The sequence below is a fragment of the Mandrillus leucophaeus genome, unplaced genomic scaffold (genome assembly GCF_000951045.1).
Source record: "Mandrillus leucophaeus isolate KB7577 unplaced genomic scaffold, Mleu.le_1.0 Scaffold194, whole genome shotgun sequence".
NCBI lineage: Eukaryota > Metazoa > Chordata > Mammalia > Primates > Cercopithecidae > Mandrillus > Mandrillus leucophaeus.
In genome coordinates this window covers 910,308-937,549 of record NW_012101965.1, presented here as the reverse complement: position 1 = coordinate 937,549, position 27,242 = coordinate 910,308, and the positions used below count along the sequence as shown (strand labels likewise).

At 40.5% G+C, this 27,242-nt stretch overlaps 1 protein-coding gene across 2 annotated transcripts in view; it reads right to left on the bottom strand.

The window, feature by feature from the left end:
• The window catches only part of NHSL1 (NHS-like 1), a 159,526-nt gene that overhangs the window by 37,722 nt on the left and 94,562 nt on the right, over positions 1-27,242 (bottom strand). For both annotated transcript variants that reach the window (XM_011978414.1, XM_011978415.1), the window contains exon 3: positions 13,504-13,631. In XM_011978414.1, coding sequence (XP_011833804.1) covers positions 13,504-13,631 — 128 coding nt within the window. The remainder of the gene's footprint in view (positions 1-13,503; positions 13,632-27,242) is intronic.

Below are 27,242 nucleotides of genomic sequence, written 5' to 3'. Positions count from 1 at the left end.
TTTGCCATGTTGGCCAGGCTGGTCTTGAACTCCTGACCTCAGGTGATCCACCCAACTTGGCCTCCCAAAGTGCTGGGATTACAGGCATGAGCCACTGTACCCGACCATATAGTATTTTTTAAAGTTTCTTTCATATAGATCTTGTCCTTTTCTTACTAAATTTATCTGTACTTTGCAATAGCTATTTTAAATAGATTTTTCCTGTTGTATCTTCTAATTTGACTTTGTAGATATGAAAGTTATTGATTGCTATATATTAATTTTATACCTTACTATATCATTGAACTCTGTTATTTATAGAAATTTTGAAATATTACTTTCTTGGATTTACCCAGTATATAGACTTAACCACGAACAAAGAGTGGTAACATAATCTCAATCTTTCTCACTTTTGCCCTTTTTATTCTACAGCTTTCCTGATTTTGTTGGCTACCTCTTTCCATACTATGCTAAGTGGTAATAATGATAGTGAATGTCCTTCTCTTATATCGCATTCTAGTGGGAACAGCTCATTAAAAATTGTGGGATTTGGAGGACAAGGCAGATAAACTTTGTTAAGTTCTGCTATATTTTTTAAAATCAAGAATGGCCATTAAATTGTACCAAACAACTTGTCAATATCTACAATTTTGACTATATAAAATTTTTCTCTTCAGATCTATTAATATTATTAATATATAATTAGATTGCCCAGTATCAAGTATCCTTGCATTACTATTGGAATAAACCCAGGTTGATTTTGGAATAGTTCTTTTAATGAGCTGTTAGATTACATTTCCTACTGTTTTATTTATGATCTCTAAAGCCAATATTCATGAGTGAGACTGGCTAGTTAATTTTCTGCTTCGTACAATCTTTGCCAGGTTTTGGCATCAGTGTTAAACTAATTCATTAAAAAGAACTGCACTTTTTCCCTTTGCTCTGAAAAAGTTTTAAGCATTGGACTTACCTATTCTTTAACATCTTTCGTAGAAGACCACTCCTACCCAACATACACAAGACCATCTGGGCTTGGGTATTTTTTTCAATTTGATGTAAACGTTTGATAAGATTTGGGTTTTTTTCATGGTAATCACTCTGATAAAATATTTCCTCTTTTCTAGGGTCAGTTTTGATACACTGTATAAACTGGAAAATCAGTTTCAAAATTACCTATGTATCTCCCATCTATCAAAAGATGATATACGTCAGCCCTCTGTATCTGTGGGTTCTGTATCTGTGCATTCAACCAACCACGGATTAAAAGTATTTGAACAAAAAATAAAAGAATGGCTGTGTCTGTAACTGAATATATACAGACATTTTTTGTGTCATTATTCCCTAAACAATACAGTATAACAACTGTTTACATAGCATTTATATTATATTAGTTATTATAAGTAATCAGAGGTGATCTAGTATATGAGAGGATATGTGTAGCTTATATGCAAATACTACATCATCTGATAGACTTAAGCATCTGTGGACTTGAGCATCCACAGATTTTGGTATTTGTGGGAAATCCTGGAACCAGTTGCCCATGGATACTGAGGGATTACTATATACAATTTTTACTCCTAATCATAAAATTCTCTGCTTAAAAATGTGTCAGAGATTTCCTGTTAGCTATGCAATAAAGGAATTCCTTCACTTAGCACTGCCCCTCTGTGAGCCCACCTCAGCCTCCCTCCACCAGCACTCCTGTTATCACTCCTGGTGAACTCAATATCCACAGCACGGCCCATCTAACACCTACCTGAATCCTTCACAGCCTCACTTCTAACCTGCCTCGGCTGCCTACTCTATGGACATACCCCCTGACCTACCCATTGCAGGATGCCTGAATTGAGGTTTTAAAGGTGTTTCAAAAATTGGTAGTCCTACAGAAGTTGCTGAAGGTGCGAGAAAAAGAAAAGAATAGAGACCCTGCCCTAGGTTTTTGACTTAACTAACTGGTAGAATGGAGTTGTGGTTTACTGAGGTGGTTTTGCAAAAACTATGAAAGAAGGAAGCTTTTTTTTTTTTTTTTTTTGAAAAGAAATGTGAGAATCACATATTTGGATTTGGACAAGTTTGAGATACCTGTAAGACATTTCAGTGGAGATGGAAAGTAAGCAGGTAACTGCATGAGTCTGGGCTAAAGATATACATTTACAAAACATCAGCGCATGGCACTTAAAGCCATGGGACTCGATGAAATCACCCAAGGAGTGAGCCTGTTACAGAGTAGCAGGGGTTCAAGGTTTGAGCCCTGAGTTAAACCAACTTTTAGGTATTTGGAAGAAAAGGACTATCCAACAAATGATTGAGAGGCAATGGCCAGTGAGGGAAGAGGAAAACCAGGAGTGTGTCATGTCATGAGAGCCAAGTATTCTTAGAGGAAAAGAATCATAAACAATGTCAAATGCTGAGAGGCTGAGTAAGATGAGGTCTGAGAATTAACTATTAAATATTAGATTTGGCAACGTGGAGGTGATTGGTAGACTTAACAAGAGTAGTTTAAGTATGCGCGGGGGATAAAAGTTTGTTTGCAGGGGCTTCAAAAGAGATTGTGAAAAACGGATGTGGAGATGGCAAGTCTAGACAGTTCTTTGGACATGTTTAATTATAAAGTTGAACTGAACAATGTGGTAGAAATTTGAGGGGGATGAAAGGTCAAAGCAGGGTTTCTTCAAGATGAAAGAAAATATACAAAAATATGTTTGTATAATGATGGTTATGATGTAATCAAGACAGAAAATTGATTAGGGCTAAGAGACAGGGATGAATTGCAAATATGGAGTCCTTGAGAAGTTGTCCTTATTCATCCCACTGGAAAAATACTGAGTGCCTACTGTGTGCCAGGCCCTGAGCTAGCCACTTGGGACAGAGCAGGGCATTGCAATGGCGGGAAAGGGTGAGAGCATAAAGGAGGAGATGTAAGAAGTTTGATGGGTTTGGTGGTGAAAAGATATGACCCGAGTGCTTTTGTTTTCCTAGTGCAGCAAATACAAAGGGCAGAGTCTGAGTCTGTTTTCTGTTGCTATAAAAGAATATCTGAGACTGGGTAGTTTATAAAGAGTAGAGGTTTATTTAGCTTAGGATTTCACAGGTTGAGAAGTTCAAGGGCATGGCCCTGGCTTCTAGCAAGGGCTCTCACGCTGTGTCACAACATGGTAGAGATGATCAAAAGGGAAGCAGACATGTGCAATGAGGGGAGGATCTGAGGGTTCCCAGCTTTATAACAACTGACTCTCACTGGAACTAATCTATTTCCACGAGAACCAATCCCATCAAGACAGAGGGCAGAAACTCACTACCAAGCCAAAGAACACCACCAAGCTATTCATGAGGGATCTTCCTCCACAGCCCAGACACTTCCTACTAGGCCCCAACTTCCAACACTACCACAGTGGGATTACATTTCAACATGAGTTTTGGTGGGGACAAACTCGATCCATTTCCAAACCACAGCAGGCAGGATCTGCAAGTGACACAAAAGAAGTTGTGTTTGGAGATTTGAGAAGGTATGAAATATTACTTGGGAGAGCGGAAGAATGAACTGATGAGTTAATATAGTAGGATTGCTAGGCAGCACTTGAGGCTTGAGGTCATACATTCAGTGAAACACACCCTGGCGTCCTTCTCTAGCCTCGTTTAACCAACCAATCAGGCTTTAGTGCAAAGCAGGGAAGAGTTGGATCAAACTGGAGTTGGGTTCTTGGCCAGGAAAGTGGCAGAAGGAGAAAGGAGCCAGCAGAGTTGAAAATGTGTGCAAAGAAGTGAGTGCAATGGCAGGCCATGTAATATAAGCTGGGGAAGGATGAGTGTGGACATGAAGAGGGCAGGGTTAATGGGTGAGACTTTCTCAGGGGGTAAAATAATTTTTGTAATGAGATTCTAGAGAGATCAAGCTAGAAAAATAGCAGATGGAGTTATCCTCAACTCTTCTTTGTCTCATAACTTAAGCAAATCCTATAGGATTCACTTTCCAAATAAACCTAGAAACCCCACCACTGCCATTCTGGTCCCAGCCACCCTTGGCCATCGCTTTTCTGGATTATTGCAAGGGCCTATTGTCTTGTCTCTGTGTTTCTGTCTTCCACTGTCTATGGTCTAATTTTCCTACAGACAAATCCCATTAAATAATCAATCAGATCATGTTACTTCCCTGCTCAACTCCCCCAGTGACTCCCATCTCACCCAGGAGCAACAAATCCAAAATCTTTACTATGGCTAATTAGGTCCTATGTGATCTGGTCCTTGGTTATTTCCTCCAAAGTCATTATCACCACTCTTCCCCTTGCTCCGTGCCTACCTGATCTGGTGTGTGGCTATTCTTCCCGCAGGGTAACTACAAGAAGGTTTCCAGGCCTTCCCATGTGTGATGTTCTTTTTTTTTTAATATTTTATTTTGTATTTTACTTTAAGTTCTGGGATACATGAGCTGAATGTGCAGGTTTGTTATTTAGATATATATGTGCCATGGTGGTGTGCTGCACCTATCAATCAGTTGTCTAGGTTTTAAACCCCACATGCATTAGGTATTTGCCCTAATGCTCTCCCTCCCCTTTCTCCCCACTCCACTGACAGGCCCTGGTGTGTGATGTTCCCCTCCCTGTGTCCATGTGTTCTCACTGCTCAACTCCCACTTGGGTGACGTTCTTACATGTCACTTGATGGTCTGCTCTAATGACGATTCTGAGTCCTTCTTGGACACTCAATCTAAACTGGCAGTCCTGTCGCTCTGGAACTCTCCTTACCATTGTTTTATTTACCTTCATAACACTTGTCACCACCTGGTGTTGTATGATGCTTGTTTGTTCACCATGATCTTCCCTTCAGTAGAAGGGGCTTTGGTTCACTTGATGGCTTCTCAGTACTTAGAACAATGCTTGGCATATTGGCAAGACTGAATATTTACTCAGTAAATGAATGAGGGGGCGAGCAAGATGGCAGTTGCACGCAAGGTCAGGTGTTCAGCTATCCTTACCGCTACCTGGTCCTCGATCTCACTTCGTTGTTTCTGATGGGGACTCTGGAAGCAGTATAGTTATATCTGGGCACCAGGGGCAACCTGACAGAGGCTGAGAGGCTGCTGGTCGCCAGCCTGGCCATCACGGCTGGCACCGTCCTCCTCTCTGCCCACTTCCTGCTTTGGCAGACGCTGGTGTTGTGGGTGGACTGGGCCCTCAGCGCCATACTCCTGGTGCTCCACAGCCTGGAGGCCATCCTGCAGGTGGTCGCCATTGCTGCCTTCGCCAGGCACTTCTGAAGAGAGGTCAGGGCAGGAAGGCTGAAGATGGGAGCGCGGGAGAAGAGAGCATCCCTAGGCCACTGGAGAACAGCTGTGGTGCTTCAATTCTGAGTCTCAGTCTGCTAACATCTCAGCAGCATTTGCACTTAGCGCTAAACAGATTCTGTCTCTGTGATTTTTTTTTTTCCATTTCTAGATTTACTATAAGTGATCCTTAAAAAGTATCTAAGCTGTTATTTTATAGTAGCTTTCCTTCACTTGTTTTAATTGTGTGTTTTCTATGTTTGGAATAATTACGTTCAAATAGCTAGATATTTTCCCTTCACCTTTTTTTTTTTTTTTTTGAGACAGAGTCTGGCTCTGTTACCCAGGCTGGAGTGCAGCGGCGTGATCTTGGCTCACTGCAACCTCCGCCTCGCAGGTTCAAGTGATTCTCCTGCCTCAGCCTCCCTAGCAGCTGGGATTATAGGTGTGTGCCACCATGCCCAGCTAATTTTTGTTTTTTTAAGTAGAGATGGGGTTTCGCCATGTTGTCTAGGTTGGTCTCAAACTCCTGGCCTCAGGTGATCCACCCACCTAGGCCTTTCAAAGTGCTGGGATTACACGCATGAGCCCCCTCGCCTGGCTCCCTTCGCCGTATTTTTTAAATAAAGCAATGTGTATGCCTCACAAAAAAAAAAAAAAAAGAATGAATAAACTGTTTGTTCAAAAGCTCACAGAGTACAATAATGCCCTAGGCCTTCACATTCACTCACCACACTCACTGACTCACCCAGAACAACTTCCAGTCCTGCAAGCTCACAGAGAACAATCTTCTTCCACTCCCCACTTTCTATATAAGGAAATTCATGCCTTAAAGGGGTGTGATGCATCCAAAGAAACACAGCAAGTGGCAGAATTAAAGCTTGAAACTAGTCTCCTAACTCTGGAATGCCCCATCTCTTAACCACCCCCTTCCTCATCATTCAACCATACTTTTGGTCTCAGTCCTCAGTGCCATCTTGACTGTTGCAATAGCCCCGTAACCATTCTTCTTACATACTTTACCATCTCTGGATCCCTCCCCCATTTCCTGATTATCCAAGTCAGAATAATTTCTTTTTCACCTAGTACTATATGCCAAACACTTATAACAGCAGGTTATATATAATGCTTTTTATTCTACTTAGTTTTCTCTACCCTGGAGAGCTGTAAAATCCTTAAGGCATGTAAAATATCTTATTAATCTTTGAATTTTGCAGCATCTGATACATCACATACTTTTTTTTTTTTTTTTTTTTTGAGACAGAGTCTGGCTCTGTCACCTAGGCTGTAGTGCAGTGGCATGATCTTGGCTCACTGCAACCTCTGCCTCCTGGGTTCAAGCAATTCTCCTGCCTCAGCCTCCTGAGTAGCTGGGATTACAGGCACCTGCCACCACACCCAGCTAATTTTTGTATTTTTAGTAGAGACAGGGTTTTAGCATGTTGTGCAGGCTGGTCTTAAACTCCTGACCTTAAGTGATCCACCCACCTAGGCCTTTCAAAGTGCTGGGATTATAGGCATGTGCCACTGCGCCCAGCCCCACATACACTCTTAAGAAACATTTACTGCACTGGCTGCTTTCTGTTTCTAAAATGTTCTTCCAGAAATGAATGATTTTTCTGTTTCTAAAATGTTCTTTCAGAAATGTTCATTCTTTCAATCCCAATCACCTCTATGCTGAGGAAGGCCTACCCTTTTCATTTAACATTGCAACTGTCCCTCCAGTTGATTTTACTCCAGAGTATATGCCACTCTCTAACAGAGCAAAATTACTTACAGTCATGTGCAGCATAATGACATTTCAGTCAACAACAGGCCGCATATACGATGGTGGACCCATAAGATCATAACAGAGCTGAGAAATTTCTATTGCCTAATGATGTCGCGGGCATCACAACATAGCACAACACATTACTCCTGCTTGTGGTGATTCTGGTGTAAACAAACTCACTGCCCTAAGACTCATATAAAAATATGACACAACTGAGGCCCAGCACGGTGGCTCACGCCTGTAGCCTCAGCACTTTGGGAGGCCGAGGTGGGTGGATCACCTGAGATCAGGAGTTTGAGACCAGCCTGGACAACATGGTGAAACCCCGTCTCTACTAAAAATCTACTAAGAATTGCTGGAACCCAGGAGGCAGAGGTTGCAGTGAGTCGAGATCATGCCACTGCACTCCAACCTGGGTGACAAGAGCAAAACTCCATCTCAAAACAAACAAACAAAAAAACAAAATATGACACAATTACGCACAATACATCATACTTGGTAATGATATACAAAATAAAGATATGAAGTGACTCTGCTACTGGTTTATGTATTTACCATACTATATATTTTGTTATTTTAGAAGGTATTCCTACTTATGAAAAAAAGTTAACTGTAAAACAGCCTCAGGCCAGTCCTTCAGAAGATATTCCAGAAGAGGGTATTGTTATCACAGGAGATGACAGCTCCATGGGTGTTACTGCCCCTGAGGAACTTCCAGTAGGACAAGATGTGGAGGGGAAGACAGTGATATTGATGCTGCTGACCCTGTACCCTGTGTAGGCCAAGGCTAGTGTGTGCGTTTGTGTCTTAGTGTTTTCCTCTTTAAACTTTTTTATTAAACATCTTAAAGAAAAAAAACTGTTACAGAATAAGGATATGAAGAAAATATCTTTGTACAGCCATTCAATGTATTTATGTTTTAAGCTGTGTTATTACAAAACAGTCAAAAAGTTTAAAAAATTTAAAAGCCTATAAAGTAAAAAAGTTACAGTAAGCTACGGCTAATTTACTATTGAAGAAAGAAACATATTGCTTTTTTGTAGAGATGGGGTCTCAGTTTGTTGCCCAGGCTAGTCTTGAATTCCTGGACTCATGCAATCCTCCCACCTTGGCCTCTCAGAGTGCTGGGATTACAGGCGTGACCTACTGAAACTGGCTAGAAAAATTTTTGTTTATAAATATAGTGCAGCCTAAGTCTACGGTGTTTATAAAGCCTACAATAGTGTACAATAATGCCTTAGGCCTTCACATTCACTCACCACACTCACTGACTCACTCGGAGCAACGTCCAGTCCTGCAAGCTCCATTCATGGTAAGTGTCCTGCTCAGATGTACCATTTTTCATCATTTCTACTGTGTTTTTATTGTGCCTTTCCTATGTTCAGATACACAAATACTCACCATTGTTACAATTATCTAGAGTATTCAGTATAATAACATGCTGTAGCCTAGGAGCAATAGGCCATACACCGGGGGTCCCTAGCCCCCAGGCCGTGCGCCTGTACCCATTTGTGGCCTGTCAGGAACTGGGCTGAACAGCAGGAGGTGAGCGGCAGGCGAGCAAGCATTATTGCCTGAGCTCCGCCTCCTGTCAGATCAGTGGCAGCATTAGATTCTCATAGAAGCGCAAACCCTGTTGTGAACTGTGCATGTGAGGGCTCTAGGCTGTACCCTCCTTATGAGAATCCAACTAGTGTCTGATGATCTGAGGTGGAACAGTTTCATCCCAAAACTGCCCCACCCACACGTCTGGGCCATGAAAAAATTGTCTTCCATGAAACTGGACCCTGCTGACAAAGAATCTGGGGGCCACTGGGTTATCCCATCTAGCCTAGGTGTGTAGAAGGCTGTACCATCTAGGTTTGGGTAAGTGCACCCTATGATATTTGCACAATGACTAATCACCTAACAATGCATTTTTCAGTATGTATCCACAATGCATGACTGTATTTGCTCTTAGTGCCTCTCCATGAAATCAAAGCTCCATCAAGGACAGAGATTTCTTGCATTTGGTTTACTGTTACATCTCCAACACCTAGAATAGTCTCTGGCACATAGAAGGTGATCAATAAGTCCTTATTTTACAAAGGAATTATAATTCTGTGCTTGAAGGAGCTCTTTCTCAGAACACATTACGGAGCTGTGAGGAGTGTTTCTGGGTCCTAAATGACCACCACTGCTGGCTGTACAGCTTGGATGCATCCGTGCATCACAGTGACCTAGTGAATGGCAGGAAGGGCCATGAAGATTAATAAAGATTTGGACTCAGAGCAAATATTTACTTAGTAGAAATAACTCAAGGAATTACTGTTGAATGAATAAGCCAACTAAGCAGCCAATCACGTACTATGCAGATGCACACAAATGAAACCCTCACTTCAACCTGAAGACATTCGCACATGAGTTATGGAGAGGGACCTATAGGAAGTGGTAGAGAAAACATAAGGCTTATGTGTTTAATTTCCATACCAATTTCAGGATCTTTGTCACTGACAGCACACTAAAACTTGTCAACTTTATGTAGTTAAGAAGAACAAGGCTGAGTGTGATGACTCACGCCTGTAAGCCTAGAACTTTGGGAGGCCAAAGCGGGCAGATTGCTTGAGCCCAGGAGTTCTAGACCAGCCTGGGCAACATGGTAAAATCCCATCTCTACAAAAAAAATACAAGAATTAGCTGGGTGTGGAGATGTGCACCTGGAGTCTCACCTACTTGGGAGGCTGAGGCAGGAGGATCACTTGAACCCAGGAGGTTGAGGCTACAGTGAACTGTGACTGTGCTATTGCACTCCAGCCTGGGCAACAGACTCAACAGAGTGAGACCCTGCCCCAAAAACAAAACAAAACAAAACAAAAACAACAACAACAAAAACACAAAAAACAGAGTGCTGCAATTAATCCAACCATGATGAATAAGCAAAAGGATGGGAAATGTGCTCCAAGATCGTGGAATTGGCTATATGTTATAGTCCGGTGGCAAGTGGTTTTGTTGATGCACAGAATCAAGAAATGGTAAAGTTAATACAAAACTCAGTGAGGTTGCTCCAAGAGAAGAATGTAAGAAGGGAGTGGGGGAGGCAGGAAGGGGAAGCAGGCAGTTAGCTATTATGATGGTATAATTTGTTAGCTGATATTTAATTAGTATATAATAATGTCTAATATATATTTGATAAGATAATTTGATATTTATTTTATTCTGAAACCAATTTCTTACAGAGATTGCCTTGAGATGACATTCAGATCTAATGATTGAACATTTTTCTAATATACTTCAACTTGGTTCTACATATTTAAGAAAAGGAAAAATACAAGTTCCCCATAAAGATCTCTAATGATATATTCCAAGGATTTCAAAATACTTTTACCCAAGAACAAGTATTAACCTGATTTTTTTTTCTTTTTTGAGACAGGGTCTCACTCAGTTGCCCAGGCTGGAGTGCAGTGGTGCAAACATGTCTCACTGTAGCCTTGACTTCCTGGGCTTAAGCAATCCTCCCACCTTAGCCTCCCGAGGAGCTGGCACTACAGGTGTGCTACCACACCCAGCTAGTTTTTGTTCTATTTTTTGTAGAGACAAGGTCTTGCTACATTGCCCAGGCTGGTCTTGAATTCCTGAGCTCAAACTATCTGGTCACCTTGGCCTCCTACAGTGCTGGGATTACAGGTGTGAGCCAACACACCTAACCAAACCTGGATTTTTAAAAATCACAAAAGTAACAAAAATTTATAGCAGCAAAGAAAGCTAAGATTTGAAAGTGGCTGTGTGCTTTTGTAAGAGACCAAATATAGGAAAGCCATGAAGGCAGACACTGTAACTTGGAGAGGGTTGGGAGGGACCCCAGAAAATAGCTCTCCTCCCACACACACCAGACAGGTCCTCCCACTGCCTACCTCCTCCCTTTCACAAAAAGAAGGACACTGTGGATCCCAAGGAGACTTATCAAGGGTCCCACCGTCAACTTCTTGTTCCCGGTCTAGTGATGCCAGCGTCAGCAAATCACACTAAGGTGATGATTATGGAAACATTTGTGTTTACTGGGATGTCATGTCATATCACATCATATAAAGGATGACTTTTATATATATTCCCTTATACATGACCATTTTCTTTGCACTCATTTTCAGCAGGATAGGAGCCTGTTTTCTTGGGGGTGATTTGTCCACACTCTCACACACATCTGGGAGAGGGCTGTTTGGCTGTCAGGGTCTGTGGCAATGGTACAGAGGAGTAGAAACCAGTGCAGAGGCTAACTTCCCTCAGAGTTGAGTGTCATGGTAAGCAAAGAGCTATGTGAGAATTAGAAATGATTTTTCCATTCTCCAGAAAAATCTTAGGATGCTGTCATGACAATGCCAATTTGCTAGTGGACTATATACACCCAGAAAGCATCTGTCTCACTGGGCCCCATTATAAACTTTTCTTCTTCTCTGAGCATCAGTATAAGGCTGATGTATATCTGGATAAAAAAAGTCTCACTCTATAATTCACTTTCTGGTTTTCATTTTCCCCTCATGCCAACAAGAGAAAAATGAAAATTTTCAAAATTAGAGTTCAGATTAATTTTGAAATGAATGCTTTACTCATTATAGTAAGATACTGTCTTTGTATATTTTAAAGGCTCAAAGGAGCAATCCAATATGTGAAAATACCTTTCAAGAACTAGGAAAAACATTCTGTGATAAAAATCTAGGTGGAAAGGGAAGGAATAAGAAGTTGTTGATCAAAGGGGACAACATTTCAGACAGGTGGAATAAGTTTTTATATCTATTGCACAGTAGGATGACTACAATCTCTAATAATAAATTGTATATTTCAAAATAACAAACAGCGCAAATTTCACATGTCTTGCCATAAAAAATAATAGGTAAGCACAGTGACAGATACGCTAGTCTGATTTAATCATTCCATGTTGTGTATCTATATCAAATCATCACATTGTGCTCCATAAATGCATATAATTATGATTTGTCAATTTAAAACATTAATTTAAAAATGTAGACCAGGCGCAGTGACTCGTGCCTGTAATTCCAGCACTTTGGGAGGCTGAGGTGGGCAGATCACTTGAAGTCAGGAATTCAAGACCAGCCTGGCCAATATGGTGAAATCCTGTATCTACTGAAAATACAAAAATCTGCCAAGCGTGGTGGCATGCACCACCAGCCTGGCCAATATGGTGAAATCCTGTATCTACTGAAAATACAAAAATCTGCCAAGCGTGGTGGCATGCACCTGTAATTCCATCTACTTGCAGGCTGAGGCACGAGAATTGCTTGAACCTGGGAGGTGGAGGTTGCAGTGAGCCAAGACTGCATCACTGCACTCCAGCCTGGGTGACAGAGCAAGCAAGACTGTCTCACCAAAAAAAAAAAAAAAAAGTGAATCTAAAGAAAAAATCTGGGTTAAGATCATTTGAAGATCAAAAGTTTAAGGTAGTAATTTCCCTTTTGCTTTCTGAGGCAGGGTCTTGTTTTGCTGCCCAGGTTGGAGTACAATGGAGTGACCACAACTCAAATTCCCGGGCTCAAGGGATCCTCCTGTCTCATCCTTCCAAGTAGTTGATATAACAGATGCATGCCACAACGCCTGGCTTAATTTCCCATGTTTTGATCAATTCTTATCTTATTTTATTCTCTGAAGTTACCTATTTGAGGAAAAGGACAATAAATTTTGAATAATGTTCTTCAATCAATAAGGCATTTATAAATTGGCCTAATTCCACTGAAAGTTTTTAATTAATTAAAATGGTTGTGAAACAAAACACCATTCATCAAATCTTATTTTAAGTAGTAATTCCAGTGTCAATCCACATTACTTAATAAATGAAAATAAAACTACATAAATCAAAATCTTCATACATTTTTATTCATTCATATGTATTTAGTATTAAGAAAATTACTTATCTTAAGTGGTTTGTGCATATCGCCAGAGATGGCAGAGGAAAAGGAACCCAAATGTAAAATAGCATCACTAAATGAATTGGCTAGTGCAATAATATTAAGTAAATGCACTGTTTCTATTCTATCTCTATGAATAACACTGACCACTGTAAAGCAGTGGGTTCTACTATTATGATCAGAGTTCTTCTTTGTCATATAACTGAGTTCTTGGTCATATGAAAAATCAAACAAGAGAAAAAAGCCCTTTATTTTTCTAACCAAAAAAGAATATTTTAGATGCACAAATACACTGATTTTATGTCTCCTTTATAAATTCTTTAGATTCTAATCTTACCTTTTTAAAAATCAGGATAGTTTTATATTTTCTGAAAAGCTGCAAAGAGTATTGAGAGTTTCCTGTGTACCCTTCACCCAGTTTCCATTTATGTTATCCTCTTACATAATTATGGCACATTTGTCAAAACCAAGAAATTCACTTGAGACAATACTATTGATTAAAATACAGGCTTGATTTTGATATTACCAGTTTGTCTACATATATCCTTTCTGTGTTCTGGAATCCAACCCAGGACTCCGTGTTGAACTTTGAAGCTTACCTTTTGATCTGCTTCTTCATCTTCGTCTTGGTAATCATCACAGAGTGGGCTGGCGTTGGCCGCAAAGGTGGGTCCCTGAGAGTAGTACTGAGAACTGCGGTAGCCATCATGCCGCAACTTATCACATTCTGCAGAGGGGCACGCAGGGAGGGGAAGAAGGTCATTAAAAAGCTGTATTCCTCTTTGCTTACTTTATATTTACTCTTCTTTTTTACTTTTCAAAGTTATATTTTTCTAGGCATTAACAGGATTTTGAAATAATGGTAAAAACAGTTAAGAATTATTAAAGTCCCTAGTACACACTACATACCATATTTCAATTAATATTAATATTAAATTAATACTTGATAAGATTGCATTCAGAGCTCACAACTACCCTGTGAGGTAGACACCATCATTAATTCTACTTTACTCACAGGACATTGATGTTTAGGGTAATTATGTTATTTGCTCTATAATGTTATGCAAGTGAGCAGTGGACTTGGAATCTTAACCCATGGCCTTAGTTACTAGATTATGTGAAAGTATTCCACACAGGAAAAAAAAGCGATGCTCATGCTATGCTTGTTTCCTAGACGCATTTTAGCTAGAAGGGACACACGAGATCATGGATTATAATGTTCTCATTTTATATTAATTTTCTCAATTTAATTTTGATGTCAAACAGCCTGTAAATATTGTGTGGAATTTAATAGGAAGGTGGGTGCCAGCCTGAGACATCTGCCAGTCCACAGAGGAAGGTCTGGCACCACTATGGTACTTTGGACTTCAGGGGTACTGGGGCCACTGGCTGTGCGGAAAGGAGGATCCTCTTTGAGAGGAAAGCACTGCACTGGCAGCTCTCATGGGTTGGGGCAGGTGCTGTCAGAAAATTTCCAATGGCTCTTTGAAGCACCAAGATGCACAAAGGAGCATTTGCCTCAAAAAAGGATTTGCCACAGGGTTCCTTTAAATATCTGACTTTCTAAAGGGGCACAAAACGTGTGTGGTTTTGGAAAAGTTTTCTCTTTGCACAGCTTTATAAAAACCATGCATCTACAGGCACAGAACTAAACTAGGGCATCTTCAGAGTTCCTTTCTGACATCAGGATCCACGATTCTTCCTCAAAGAGGAGACGGCAGTCACTTCAGTGGAGGGCTAAAAATATTAGACCAATTTTAAACAAGCCAGGGGGTTAAAAAAAAGTCCTCATTCTCCTTTGATACCTCACAGTGGGAGTGGAAGGACAACATTTACAATTCGGAACTGCAAATTAGACAAAAATGAGGACCTGTTAGAATGGCAAGCTAATGAAAACATGCAAATGTAATCATAAAATGGCTAACTAATACTACTTCAGTTACTTATAGGTCAAAAATTTTGTGGTGGCAACTACTTGTAATATTGATTAAAAGTGATAGTTAAAGAAAATTTCTGAAAATTCCAGAACACAACATATTTTTAATGAGAATTTACTCATATTAATCTAACCCTTTATAAGAAATATTTTCACATTTTCTCCATTTGGCAATTTTCCTGAAATAAAGAGTATGATTAGAAACTATATTCTCAGGCTGGGCGTGGTGGCTTACGCCTGTAATCCCAGTACTTTGGGAGGCCGAGGCAGGAGGATCATCTGAGGTCGAGAGTTCGAGACCAGCCTGACCAGCATGGAGAAACCCTGTCTCGTCTAAAAATACAAAATTAGCCGAGTGTGGTGGTGCATGCCTGTAATCCCAGCTACTCAGGAAGGCTGAGGCAGGAGAATCGATTGAACCCAGGAAGCAGAAGTTGCAGTGAGCCAAGATTGTGCCACTGAACTCCAGCCTGGGCAACAAGAGCGAAACTCAGTCTCAAAAAAAAAAAAAAGGAATCTATACTCTCACTCTACAGAGATAATGTTATATGTTATATAAAGCATGATTAGTACTTTTGTTCTTTTTTTTTTTTTTGAGACAGGGTCTTACTCTATCATGCAGGCTGGAGTGCAGTAGCACGATGATCACGGCTCACTTCAGCCTCAACCTCCTGGGCTCAAGTGATCCTCCCACCTCAGCTTTCTGAGTAGCTGAACTATATAGGCACATGCCATCAAGCCTGGCATTATTTTTTTTTTTAATGTTTTAGATATGGGGACTCACTACGTTGCCTAGGCTGCTCTTGAACTCCTGAACTCAAGCGATCCTTCCACCTTGGCCTCCCAAAGTACTGGGATTACAGACATGAGCCACTGAACCCAGCCTGATTAGTAGTTTTCAAATGGTATTTTCTGCAGAGTTCTGACATTCTGTAAATATTGGATTAGATTTTCTTTAAATAGCTACCTTAAAGCTAAGATTAAAAAATAACACTCAAGAATGGCTATAATTAAAAAGCAAGGCCGGGCATGGTGGCTTACACCTGTAATCCCAGCACTTTGGGAGGTTGAGGCAGGTGGATCATTTGGGGCTAGGAGTTGGAGACCAGCCTGGGCAACATGGCAAAACCCTACCTCTACTAAAAATACAAAAAGAAAAAAAAAAAAAAAAAGAGCCAGGCATGGTGTCACACGCCGTAATCCCAACTACTCCAGAGGCTGAGGCAGGAGAATTGCTTCAACCCGGGAGGCAGAGGTTGCAGTGAACTGAGATTACACCACTGCACTCCAGCCTGGGCAACAGAGTGAGATTCAGTCTCAAAAAACAAAACAAAAGTCATAAGCAACAGATGTTGGCATGGATGTAGACAAAAGGAAACATTTACACACCATTGGTGGGAATGTATATTAGTACCACTTCTATGGAAAACAGTATGAAGATTTCGCGAAGAACTAAAAATAGAATGACCATTGGACCCAGCAATCCCACTACTGAGCATCTACCCAAAGGAAAAGAAATCATTACAGAAAAAAGATACCTGCACCCATATGTTTATCGCAGCACTATTCACAATGGCAGAGTCATGGAATCAACCTAAGTATCCAACAATAGTTGACTGGATAAAGAAAATGTAGTAGATACACATCATGGAATACTATCCAGCCATAAAAAAAGAATTAAATCATATCATTTGCAGGAACTTGGACAGAATTGGAGGCCATTATCCTAAGTGAAATAACTCAGAAACAGAAAATCAAATAGTGCATGTTCTCACCCTATTAGTGGGAGTCAAACAATTGGTACACATGGACACACAGATGGAAATAAATAAATAAAACTGGGGACTCCAAAAGGAGGGAGGGTGGAAGTGGGGTGAGGGTTAAAAATTACCTATTAGGGGGCCGTGCCAGTAGCTCATGCCTGTAATCCAAGCACTAATGGAGGCTGAGGCAGGCAGATCACCTGGGGTCAGGAGTTAAGAGACCAGCCTGGCCAACAAAGAAAAACCCCGTCTCTACTAAAAACACAAAAATCAGCCGGGTATGGTTGTGGGTACCTATAATCCCAGCTACTTGGGAGGCTGAGGCAACAGAACTGCTTGAACTCAGGAGGCACAGATTGCAGTCAGCCCAAGATCATGCTATCATACTCCAGCTTGGGTGACAAGAGCGAAACTCCATCTCAGAAAAAATAAATAAATAAATAAATTATCTATTGGGTACAGTGTTCACTGTTTAGGTGATGGGTACACTACAAGTCCAAAGCTCACCATTACACAACATACCCATGTAACAAACCTGCACATATACTCCCTGAATCTAAAAAAAAAAAAAAAATTGAATAAATAAGACTCAAGTTCAATAGTTTTACATACCAAATTTTAAGACAATGAGGGAATTAATTTATTAACTTATGCTGCTAAATTAACTTTCCGGTGGTCCTAGAAATAAAGCTATTCCTGCTATCTCTGTAAAACTAAAGTCTAAAGATCTATTTATTGTTGTAAAATAAACCAATATAAACTATTATCATTTGTAGCTACTTATCTATGTAATTCAGGATATTCAAATACTTTACAAATATAAAGAGAAGTCCAAAGTCCTTTTAAACTAAATTAATTTATTGTTCAAAATTGTCTTCTTTGCTTCATTGATGAACCCTATAAGAAATTTAAATTATAGGGCTGGGCACAGTGGGTCACACCTGTAATCCCAGTGCTTTGGGAGGCCAAGGTGGGAGGGTTGCTTGAGGCCTCAACATTAGTACGTCCAGTATGTGTCACTTTTTTGAGCCCAGTTTAAAAGACAATGCATCCTTTTTCTACCATGAAATCTATGTCACAAGTTTTTTTTTTTTTTTTTTTTTTGAGACGGAGTTTTGCTCTTGTTGCCCAGGCTGTAGTGGAGTGCAATGGCGCAATCTCGGCTCATCGCAACCTCCGCTTCCTTGGTTCAAGCGATTCTCCTGCCTCAGCCTCCCGAGTAGCTGGGATTACAGGCATGCACCACCACGCCTGGCTAATTTTTGTATTTTCAGTAGAGACTGGGATTCTCTATGTTGGTCAGGCTGGTCTCGAACTCCTGACCTCAGGTGATCTGCCCGCCTCGGCCTCCCAAAGTGCTGGGATTACAAGCGCGAACCACTGCGCCTGGTCAAAAACATGTTTTAATGGCAGTATAATAAATGGTAGTAAAACAAATGAAATATGATGCTGGATCTAAGAGAAGACTAGACAATATAAATTCATGACAGCTGACCAATATTTTTTGCTCTTATCAAATTTCTGAAATTTAGTAAACTCATCAAATTCCACTGTCATTTATTCCAACTCTAGGAGAAATTCAGAAAATTTTCCTCTTGTCAAGTTGCAACAGATCTCAGGTTCTAAAACCATGGTTTTGTTCATTAGAAATGGAGTTTATTGTCTGTGGAGTGAAACAAAACTGAGAGCAAGCCATCATGAATAAGCAAAGACTTTTTAGACACTGAACTGAGAGAATAACTGCAAAGCAGAGCATAATTTAAAGCCAGGTTATGCCTGCAACCACAGGCTAGAAACAAGATCCTAAATGTAAACTTATAAACTGTTCATTTCTGGAATTTTCCATTTAAAATTTTCAGACCATGGTTGACTGCAGGTAGTTGAAACTATAGAAAGTGAAACCACAAATAAGAGAGGACTACTTTAAACATGCTATTATCTACACGAGGAAAATGCAAGGTGCTTAGTGATGCTGATAAAAGTACATGGACATTTTTACCACTGACTTCTGTAATTTGTCACGATTGATTTCTTCATGTGTAAAATTTCATAAGAGAAAGCATACAATGCAGTGAACATTTTCCTGAATTTATTATAAAGATTCTGAAATATAATCTGAGGGGGCAAAGTTCTTAAATAGATGGTTACTAAGTATGACCTGCTTAAATGAGAGGGAGATGGAGAAATAGAAGAAAGAGAAATTGAATGCAAAGTGGATTAAGATGGGATTCTTCTTCTAGTTCCCAAGGAAATGATGTGGGATGATGAGTGGATGCTAAAAGAAAAAAAGTAAGAAGTTTGCTGACTTCTTGGATTGTGTGAGAAAGGGAAAGAACTGATGGAAGCAGCAGTCATTCCTCTGTATCGGAAGGGGATTGGTTCCAGGACCCCAGAATACCACAAATCCATGCATACTAAAGTCCTGCACATCACAGACCCAGAAAGTCGGTTTTCTGTATAATGTAGGTTTCACACAATGTGAATACTGTATTTTCCATTCGCATTTGGTTTCAGATGCAGAAAATACCTGAGTATTGTATTTTCCATTCACATTTGGTTTCAGATGCTGGACCCAGAATGTATGGAGGGCTGACTGTATTGAAAAAATCCATATAAGTGGGTCCTCCAAGTTCAAACGTGTTATATTCAAGGGTCAACTGTATTTAAAACAAGCACTGCAGTGTGAAAAGCCAGAAGGACCAGTTCAGTGGGCCAGTTGTCATTTTTCAGGTCATGGGTACTGTTGACGTGTATGAGTATGAGTTGCTAGGAAAGTTTTGAAACATTCAGGTTAAAGCATAATTTGGTATTTCTAGCATGGTATTCTACATATACCATATTTTAAAATCTGAATGTGATTTATTTTTAACACTATTAAATCTTTTGCAACCTTCCTACTGTAATTCAAGGTCATTAAACACTGGGAGGACTCCAGTACCAAAGTTAATTATAAAAACAGCAGTCATGATGTACTGCTTCAGTGAAAAAGTCCTATGATGATCTAGAGTCTAAAATATTTTTTTTTCAGATCACTGATTTTTAAAGCCAATACTACTGACACTTTTCTAAACTGAAAGCCTCTTGCTATCATTATCTGATTTGTGTTCACAATAACTCTCTGAGAATTGAAGGAAAGCAGTTATTATATCAGTCTTACAGATTCTGAAGCCCAGGTATAAAGTTTCTGGTAGTTCGAAGTTTTTAAAGTTCTATCCCAGTTAATAATCCACCAGATTATTAATAACAGGGCAAAAGGCCAGTTCTATCACAAAACTTCATCTTAGTCCAGAAGGACTGAGAATACATAAGACTATAAACATTCACGTTTAGAAGAAAATAAATTCCAGCCCAATAGCTGAAGTATTGTATAGCTAAATAATCTAGTTTGAGCTTGCGAGTAAATACATAGGAAAAACTGACTGCACCTAAATATCATGTATTGTGAATATTAGAGAACTTATTTTCTTAAGGAAAACTCAAACCAAAGTGCATTTAAAATAGAAGGGATTTATTTACCTACCCCTTCATTAATTTGTTTGGCTTGGCAATATTGGAAAAGAGAAAGAAATCATACTGATATTGTAGTTAGGATTCTCCCTTGTCCCTCATGCATGATGAATTTTCCAAAAGTATATTTAGATTTTCCATAAATTCTTCAAAGCAGTTGAACTTTAATTTATTTAAATTGTCTTCAACAATAAACAAGCTAGAACATAATTAAAAGACAATAGATGTTCAAACATTTAAGTTATTCAGTTGTGTGTAGCGTATCAAAGAGGTGACAAGCTGTTTTAAATCTTAAAGACACTGTGTATTTAATACAGACCTTTTCAATGAATATTTTCCTTTATAATTTATACTAGTTTTTAAATAATAAGTTTCAAATAAATAGGCCCTTTTGGTTTATTATTAGACTAATGATTTATTCTTTTCTCCCTTGCCCTCTTTTTAGAGCAAGAGTTGTTATGTAGCTATACAGGAATATGTATAACAGCATAAAAGCGTGCTTTTATATTTCAAGTATTAAACTCAAATTTACCTCCTAATAAATGCAAATTTGAGCCCATAAGACCACTTCTTCACGAATTATCACTTCAGTGACACTTAGCATTCAAAGCAATATAAAACATAAAAAAGAGAAAATATGTCTTTAATGATTAAGCCCAAGACTTTCTAAAAGTTCTAAAAGTAAATATTTTATCTCTTAATGGAACCTATAAAGACAAAACATTCCAGATAATGGAGTACAATATGCTTAGCTGCAGGTGAAGCAAGAAAGAGAGAGTCAATATGAAAATATGCCAACTATCACCCTGGTGTCAAGAAAAAGGGAAATTTCCTGAAGGGAATTGCCTCAAAAAAGGAAGATGAGGCCAGGCGTGGTGGCTCACGCCTGTAATCCCAACATTTGGGAGGCCAAGGTAGGCGGATCACAAGGTCAGGAGTTCAAGACCAGCCTGGCCAATATGGTGAAACTCCATCTCTATTAAAATACAAAAACTAGCTGGGCGTGGTGGTGGGTGCCTGTAGTCCCAGCTACTCAGGAGGCTGAGACAGGAGAATTGCTTGAACCCAGGTGGTGGAGGTTGCAGTGAGCCAAGATGGCACCACTGCACTCCAGCCTGGGCAACAGAGTGGGGCTCTGTCTCAAAAAAAAAAAAAAAAAAAAAAAAGAGGATGAAAGTTATCTAGACTTATACTACCAGAAAGATGGAAAAGGGAAAGTCAAGCTGGCAACAATTATGTTTTCTTTCCAACCTCCAGATTCAGTGATTTTCCTGACCTGTGCTTTGGCCAGCCATTTCTTTCTAAGCCTCTGAACACTCCTCTTTCAGATAGTCAAGGCAGAGCTAACTTGGAGAAAACACAGAATGAATACACAGAGGCATCAACACCAGTTTCTCAAGTCACCTTTGCCACCAACGAGAGAGAAAAGCAGCAGCAGTCAAGAGCTCCAACTCTGAAACTGGGGAGCTGTGTCTTGGAATCCTAACTTGTAGCTTGTATCGGGTAGTGGGACTAAAGGGTTACATTCCAGCCTTCAAGGTGCTTACAGTTTAGCTGCCTGATTAGACAAATTCACAGGCCAATGTACAGAGCAGTGGCGTCCCAAAGTAAGGTGCATCAGAATCCCCGGGAGGGCTCGTTATAAAATCACTGCTGAGTCCACTCCCATATCTGATTCAGTAGGTCTGGGGTGCAGCCTGAGAACTTGGATTCCTAGCAAGTTCTCAATCAATGCTGATGCAGCGTCCTGTGAGCCACACCGTGAGAAAACTGTTTCAGAGTAAGACAAATACCTAAAGAGAAGTAGAAATAAAATTAAAGGGATCAATATGATATCCATTTAGGGTGGAGGTGAAAGTGAAAGAGGAGAAGTCTTCTCCACTTAGAGGAGGTGTTAGGCGGGGCTCCCAAAGAGGGCAATAGAATTTTGCTTCCTATATACTCCACGTGAGAAATGATAAAAGGCCCAAAGGAAAAGAGGGTTGGTCTGTTCTTTTTATTATGTCACAAATGATCCACACTCACCAAGTGAATAACTTAAAAGGGAACATAAGATAAAGAATTTAGCTGATACGGTACAGATCAATGGTGGGGGAATGCTATATCTGGTATCTACCTTTAGTCCCTAAAGAATGCCATTTTGTTCCAGGAAAAGCTTTAGTTTTGCTACTGTAGAAATGTGTCTTACATGTCAAGATTCCCTTAAAGTGCTTGGAGGGTTCTAACATTTATTTTAACATTCCACTCCAGTTGCAACTGCAGGGAAAGCTTCCTGATCAGGCCACCACCATCTCTCGCCTGATGGTGACCTCCACCTGGTCTCCTACTTTGACTCCCTTGTCTCCTTTACTGTGAACTTTCAACGCACAATCAGATTGATTCATTTCAAAATAATGAGTCAGATTATGTCACTTCTGAGTTCAAATCTCTCCACGCCCTGAATGTAAAAGCCAGAGTCCTCCTAATGGTTTCTAAGCCCTGCATGATCTGACTCAATGTGGGTGGCTGGCTGGTGCTCAGTGAGTTCCTTAAATGAATGAATGATCTGTATTTATTCAGCAGCATGCTTGAAAGGGTATTTTAACTATACTACAAAAGTGATGGCCCCACTGCTCACCCAGGTAGATTTTATCCTCGGCCACATTTTCCGCCTTCATCAACCCAAAGCATATGACCTGATCTCCCATTAAATGGGCCTCTTCTCCCATCCACAACTCACATATTTGAGTAATAGGTGGATGAGAGGAGAGTAGGTGGAACAGAATGAATAAGGAAGACGATGTCTGGTGCACCATCATGGTTATCTATCCAAGGAAATTTTGCCTCAGTAGAATTTCAGGGAAACTGACCAATCTAGGATTAAAAAGTTAACGGCATCATGGACAACTCCCCAAAGCTTTCTAGTCAGACAGAACAGATGCCACAGGAAAGCTGCATTTTCAGAAAAACCTTGCAGGCAAGTTTAGGCGGGGAGTAAGATGGAAGAGAGGAGGTGGTGACAAAATGCCACCTTTGAAATGGACAGGTTTCTTTGCCAAGGGAGGGGGAAAAAAAAGGAATGATGAGCAGACTGCCTAAAAATTATTTTATAATAGCACAATTCCATATGACTTCTCATTTCAATTTACATTGTATATTTAGCAAAATAAAATGAGCCGGTTGGGACGAACCACAGAGGGAAAATACACTATTAATTGTGGTCATCAGCTCAACAGTCTAACTGGAAATGAATTTGTTAACAATGCATTAACACATTTTAGAAAGACTGGTCTTCCCCCATGTCTTGGGATCAATATCTCTGTCACTGACATTAAACACTATAGACAATTTCATTTTATGTAGAAGGGTTAAAAATAAAAGGCCATTTTGATTAATATTCTTGCTCTGTGATTAATTCCTATTAGAGTGAAATTAAAACCTCCAAAAACAAAACAAAACAAACAAACAACAACAACAAAAAAACCCTTAGGAGTTAAACATTAAAACTTGAGCCACTGGATAAACTGTTTGTTAGCTTTGTTTTTCATTGCACGCCACGGCAAGAATTACTATTAAAATGTCATTTGCCATTGCAGAAAATCAGCTTTTAACATTTCTTCTTGTCACGTGCCCAAATGAATTTAGGAAGCCTTGAAGAACTAAATCTGATTTAAATTAAGGTGAAAGCTTTCTGATGCCATGATTAATGCGAGTGTGCTGAGAGTCTGCAAGTCCTAGCTAAGCACCACCAGAGAGAGCCGCCAAACTGAAGGCGATCTCGTTTCACTTTAGAATTATAAAGCCATATCACTGGCAGCAGAGGAGCATCACCAAGGTTACTCAAGATCAAATAGCCTGCAAAGATTCTAAGCCAACACCAGAGACTTCAGTTGTACCGTGAATAACAAACCTTATCCACAGTACCTTCAATGTAGCGTTTTTATGCTGCCCTGAGTGAAATATAGAAGCCACTCAAGTTACTTACTTTATCGGGAGTTAAAATAGAATTGCTGAAACAGCAGACTGGCTGCAGACACAAAAACAAAACAAAAAGCCTTTGTTTAAACAATCCGTAGTGCTTTGTTAAGACCTGGGTCATTTAAACGACTGTCTTTGCCATTCTATCTTTTCTGTGTTGCTTACCGTTTAAAAAAAAAAAAAAAAAAAAACACGGTGTGGGGGTGGGGGCAACATGTCTCTTTAACTATCTGAAAAAGCAATGATTGTTCATTTTTCCTTTGCTCTTGTATCCGACTTCTCTCTCCCAAGTTAAGGACACCGAGGAAAGCACTTCTTTCAGGGTTACTGTACCCAGAGTAGTACTTAGTATTACAGACAATTCCATGCCACCAAATCCAAGAGAAGTTAAATAGCCCCTTTTTGTATATAAATCCCGTTCTGTTAATCCCATATTTTTGTCTGCTCTTTTCTTTTTTCTCAATAGGGCATTTAATCCATGGTTTCATCCAGCTGGGCAACTTTCCCTCAGGACAAAAATTCCAATAGAGCCTAATGAAATACCACACATATTTTTTTTAAGCCTTTAATAACATCATTTGTCTTTGAAAAGTCAACCTAATTAAATTCACAAGACCTGAGCGAGAGAGCACCAAATAAAGTCATCCTTTTCACCAAAGAACTAACAATATGGTGGGGGGCCATATTGCAAGCAAGGCTCCCACACCATGTAATGAGCAGCCTCCATCTCTGGCTCCATCTCATAACATACTTCCCCAATTCCCTCTAGGAGACAGAGGCTGCAACCTCCACCCCTCCGCTTTGCCCTGAGTTGACTGCCTCCTCCCTGCCTCTTCAGGGAACATCCTCCCATTCTCTTTCCATATCTGCAATCCTTTCCTCTCCTGTTGACTCCTTTTGTCTACGGCCCTGTTTGCATAAGCTCTAGTTTTTAAAACATGTTATAATATCAGCTGTACCCTGCCATCACCTCAAAATACTATTCCTTCCCTCTCTGCTCTGCTGGCATCATTCACTCACCTTCATTTCTTTAAAAAAAATTACTTTTATTGGTTTTCAGCTTATAAAAATCATTCTCCGGCCGGGCGCGGTGGCTCAAGCCTGTAACCCCAGCACTTTGGGAGGCCGAGACGGGCGGATCACGAGGTCAGGAGATCAAGATCATCCTGGCTAACACGGCGAAACCCCGTCTCTACTAAAAATACAAAAAAAAACTAGCCAGGCGAGGTGGCGTTGAGTGCCTGTAGTCCCAGCTACTCGGGAGGCTGAGGCAGGAGAATGGCGTGAACCCGGGAGGCGGAGCTTGCAGTGAGCCGAGATGGTGCCACTGCACTCCAGCCCGGGCGACAGAGCGAGACTCCGTCTCAAAAAAAAAAAAAAAAAAAAAAAAAATCATTCTCATCTCAGGAAATTTGGCTTCTTAATCCAAAGACTTCCTTGAAACTGCCCTTTCAGAGGTCACCAATCGCCACCTAACAACCAATTCAACAGCCTCTTCTTACAATGCCTCTCTCCCCACCTGTGAGCACCACGATGACTGCCTCATCCTGGCTGACTTTCTTCTTCCCGGTTGACTTTCTTCTTCCCCGCTTGTGCTCTTTTGCAGACTTCTCCCTCCCAGTGCCCTAAAGGAAAGCTTCCAAGCCTCAACCCTCCCTCCTCCTCACCACTGGCCCTCACCATCCCCAATCTCATCATTCCACATTCTCACCACTTGTTCCCCGGCTTTGACTCTGACCCCTCTCCTGAGTTTTAGGTGACTTTTCCAAACATTTTCAGGCCCTCTACAAACACAACAGTATTTGCAGTCCCAGTCACTGGACTGTGCACTGGGGACACACAAGTGAAAAGACAAAGCCCTGTTCCCACGGATATTACTGTCAAGTAGGGAGATAAACGTGCAAACACAATTACATAGTGTATCATAAGCAGTGGAATGGTGGAGTGTAAGCTTCCATGACAAGGTAGAAAAAGGCTTTCTGGGGCTGCCCAGGGGAATCCAGGAGAGGTTGTGGGGGACTCTAGCACCCAAGGATGACTCTCAAAGGGGAAACAGGAGTTGGCCAGGTGTGAGAGGTTGTGGTTCAGAAGGGAAAAGGTATGGCTTGGGACATGCAGTGGGTAGAAAGAAGAACAAGACAAGCTAGCATTCCAACTGAAGGACTTTATCATTACACGTGAAGGCACAAAGTAAAAACCCTGAATGGGGGAGTAGAGATGTCTGGGGAGTAAAGGTGATTCCACAGATGAGATGAGACAAACAGGCTTGAGTTCAGGAAGGTTTCCAGATGCTAAGAGCTTAGGTTATATTCTGTTAATAATGGGGAGCCGGTAAAGAATTTTTAACTAGGACAGGCTGACCAAGTTTGTTTTAAAGATAACACCCAGAGGTGAGGCTTAATAATACCACCACTCTGAAACTTGTACACAAGCTAGTCATACATACATCTTATCTCTGGCTAGCTTTCAGCCTCTGGAGGAAAGCACTAATGTCATTCATCTTTGATTGCACTATAACATCCAGCCCAGTGCCTCACTTGCAGTATGCACTTAAGACAATTTTTCCGTCCACACAGACTTAAGATGACACATTCCAGTTTGTCAGGACTTAGGCTCAGCCGTCAGTAATATCTTTGTGTCAGTTAACTTCACACATATTACCCTCAAACAGTTAAGTACTGAGAAGCCAATCAGAATTTTAGAGCTTAGCAGGGAACATAGAGATAAATTGTTTTTCAGAGGAGGAAGCCAAGTACAAAGATGGGATACGACTCCCAACATCCTGCAGCTTGCCGCTGACAACACTGCAACCAGAATTCTGGTCTCCCATCTCATCTTCTGGAATTGTTAATGACAAGACGTCAGTGATACTGCGGTTTTCCGAAATAAGAGACAATTATACTTCCTTCCCCTGTTCAGTGACTTTTTCAGAATAATATAGCACTCCTCCTGCCCTCCAATTCTATACCAATATTTGTTTCAACTAGAAAATGATTTAAAACTGTATAAATGAATATAAGTAATGAAAAATTTCTTGCTTGAATCTTACGTGGCTGGGCATGATGGCTCACTTCTGTAATCCCAGCACTTTGGGAGGCTGAGGCAGGCAGATCACCTAAGGTCAGGAGTTAGTGACCAGCCTAGCCAACATGGCAAAATCCCGTCTCTACTAAAA